This window comes from Cucurbita moschata, unplaced genomic scaffold (genome assembly GCF_002738365.1).
Source record: "Cucurbita moschata cultivar Rifu unplaced genomic scaffold, Cmos_1.0 Cmo_Scf00008, whole genome shotgun sequence".
Lineage (NCBI taxonomy): Eukaryota > Viridiplantae > Streptophyta > Magnoliopsida > Cucurbitales > Cucurbitaceae > Cucurbita > Cucurbita moschata.
The window spans coordinates 1138563-1141414 of record NW_019268524.1 but is presented as its reverse complement, the minus strand read 5'-3'; the positions used below and the strand labels follow the sequence as shown (position 1 = coordinate 1141414).

General features: G+C 37.5%; 1 protein-coding gene across 1 annotated transcript; it reads left to right on the top strand.

Annotated features, from left to right (window-relative positions):
* The first annotated feature begins 1068 nt into the window (after positions 1 to 1068).
* LOC111445767 (LOB domain-containing protein 39-like) lies at positions 1069 to 2361 on the top strand. The gene is made up of 2 exons (XM_023084236.1): positions 1069 to 1553; positions 1630 to 2361. The coding sequence occupies exons 1-2, from the start codon at positions 1370 to 1372 to the stop codon at positions 2064 to 2066; spliced, it is 621 nt and encodes a 206-aa protein (XP_022940004.1). The 5' UTR covers positions 1069 to 1369; the 3' UTR covers positions 2067 to 2361.
* The last annotated feature ends 491 nt before the right edge of the window (positions 2362 to 2852 follow it).

Sequence of the window (2852 nt, the reverse complement as noted above, 5' to 3'; positions counted from 1 at the left end):
AACATAATTAGGCAACGCTGTCTTGTTTAATCATTTGTTGTGCACCCAACGAGTACACATTCAATCGCTTGGAGGTCTAATATCATATCTGGCACCATGTCTGGTGTCCGGCTCTCATATCATTTGTAACAGTCAAGCTTTTTAATTCATTATATGGGTTGAAATAGTAGATGATTGAGGATTTGTAGACGTAGACATCAATGGTTTCCGAAGAGCGATATATTACCGCCATTTTTCTACATAATTCTTCATAATTTTCCAACCCCACTTATCCTTCTTATGCTTCTCTTCTTGGAAACATTGGATAAAGCTCAGGTTTGTAGATAATATATATGAACAGTGTGACCCATTTGCAATAAACTCCAGCAAACTAGAACACATAATACTTTAATATTTCCTATAAATTAATTGTTCTGACCGCAACCGGCTCCCTCGGTTCCCTGTTTATGGTTTTTTTTTTTGTCATTAAAAAACAAAAAAGTTGGAAGACAAATTTGCTCCTTCAACCCATTGAGTGACACTTTTAAATAATAATTTTTTAATAATCGGTAGCTTAGGACTTTTTAGTTAAGACTATATGTCACAGTCCTATTGACGGATTCCAGAGAAAAATAAAACATTTATTATAAAGATGAGAAAACTTTTTCCTTGCAGATACGCTTTAAAATCGTGAGATTCACGTCGACAGTTGCATTTATTTTATTTTTATTTAATACTATAATTATATAAATATGAAGATTTTATTGAATAAGGGTGGGCTGCATTAGTATAGTATAATTATACTAATGTTTGTTGCTTTAATCGTTTAAAATATGTTCTCTTTAAGATTCTTGAATGCATTTATAAATTTTTAATTTTGGGTTCAATGAATTAAATTTTAAAGATTATTTCATATATTAATAATTCATTTTTTTAAGAATTAAATGAGGTGTTAAATATAGTATTTTAGAATCTAAATATTCAACATTTTGAAATGAATAAAATTAGTTTAATATATAAATGAATTTATGAATGGTTGAGGTGGAGGATCCGAGGGTTGAGATTAATTTGGAGAAGCAAAGGAAGGGGGAAGAGGGGGTCGCGGAAACACGGAGCCGCTCTCACGCTCAGAGTTTGGAAGATAATTCCCGAATGTATGTGGGGACCACGGGGCCCACATATGTTACAAAAAAGTCCACAGTCAACACTCTGACATCAAACTTAACCACAGTTACTTTCCTAACTCCAACGCCATTTCAGATTCTCTGTTGTTTTAAACGCCCTCTGCCTCCGCTTCCCAACGCTCCACCACCTCGCCTCTTCTCGACCACATTAGCATTGCCTTTGCTTCCTTATAAGAATCGTGTGTGATTTTATTAACAATCGGAGAATGAGTTGCAACGGTTGCAGAGTGCTTCGAAAGGGATGCAGTGAAGCTTGCGTTTTAAGGTCAAGTCTTCATTGGATCGACTCGCCGGAATCTCAAGGCAACGCCACCTTGTTTCTTGCTAAATTCTTCGGCCGTAGTGATCTCTTGTCCTTCATCTCCGCCGTTCCTCATCATCAGAGATCCGGTAGACACAAATTTTTATTTTTTATTTGTACTTCCGAAATGAACTCTTACATAACCCTGTTCTTGGTTTTTTGAAGCTCTGTTTCAGTCTCTGTTATTCGAAGCTTGCGGACGTACGGTCAACCCGGTGAGTGGGGCTGTTGGGCTGTTGTCGAGCGGGAATTGGCATGTCTGTCAGGCGGCGGCGGAGACGGTTCTCAGGGGCGGAGTTCCCCGGGCAAACCTCGGAATCGAATTTTCTGGAAATCCCACGGCGGAGACAGAATCCTCTCTCAGTTTGAATACGGATGTTTGGACCAGCACCACTCAGAATATTCAATTTTACCCTTCTAGTCCGTTCGATTCCCGGCGACTTTCCGATCTCAGTCTTGCCACCGGCAAGGGAAAGACCCATCTATTGGAGAATCGACGCTCTCTCGATTCAGAGGAGTCGGTGATGACGAGCTTTGGTAGCGCGGATAATAGCGACGGCGACCGGCGGAAAGAGAGGAAGCTTTTAAACTTATTCATCTGAAGAGAAAAAAACAAAGCGAGGAATTTTGTTTGAGATTAGTGGGGGGACGATGGCGGTGTAGAAGTGAGGACAGTGAATAATCCAATGAGTTTTAATAATCAGTTCGTCGGAATGGACCGTCGTAGTGAATTTTGTTCCGGCGCCGAAAACACCGGTTAGTTTTTGGGACCAATTTATCCCTCTCTTTTTCTTAATTTAGTGAATAATGGACAAAATTATAATATTTGGAACTGTGAAGGCATTGGGAGTGTAAATACAAACCCAACAAAAACAAAAAGATTGGAGTCGGTTAATATTTGTGTACATTCTTCTTTTCGAATACATTCTTCTTTTCGAATTTAACACGCAACCTGTTGTATAAGTTAAAACATGCAAAAAAGACTCGTATTATTCGGTAGAGATAGCCTTCAATCTTAAGAAGTCAGAAGTAGGTAACAAGATCATCATAGTAGAAGTAGAGGAATGTCAGATTAATGAGGTTTCGAATCCAAATATGAATCCTAGACATAGATCGTTACAAATGATATCAGTCGTACCTCTTCTAATAAGATGCTGAAAATAGAATAACTATCGAAAATCGCTGTATATATTAATTTCACTAAAATCACATTTTTTTTTTTCCGATGGCTCAATCATAAAATCTTCATCATTAAACATGCTTTACATATACGTGAGTGAAGATAAAGTTTGGCGTGAGAATAGTGTTGGCACTTAAAAAGCCATAGAAGGAATATAGATTTAAAAACTTAAAAGAAATATAAACTATTATTTTCAGTAAACTAAGAA

Coding starts and splice junctions, on each gene's coding strand:
- LOC111445767 (XM_023084236.1), top strand. CDS start 1,370: ATGAGTTGCAACGGTTGCAGAGTGCTTCGAAAGGGATGCAGTGAAGCT. Junction 1,554..1,629: donor TCCTCATCATCAGAGATCCG/GTAGACACAAAT, acceptor GGTTTTTTGAAG/CTCTGTTTCAGTCTCTGTTA.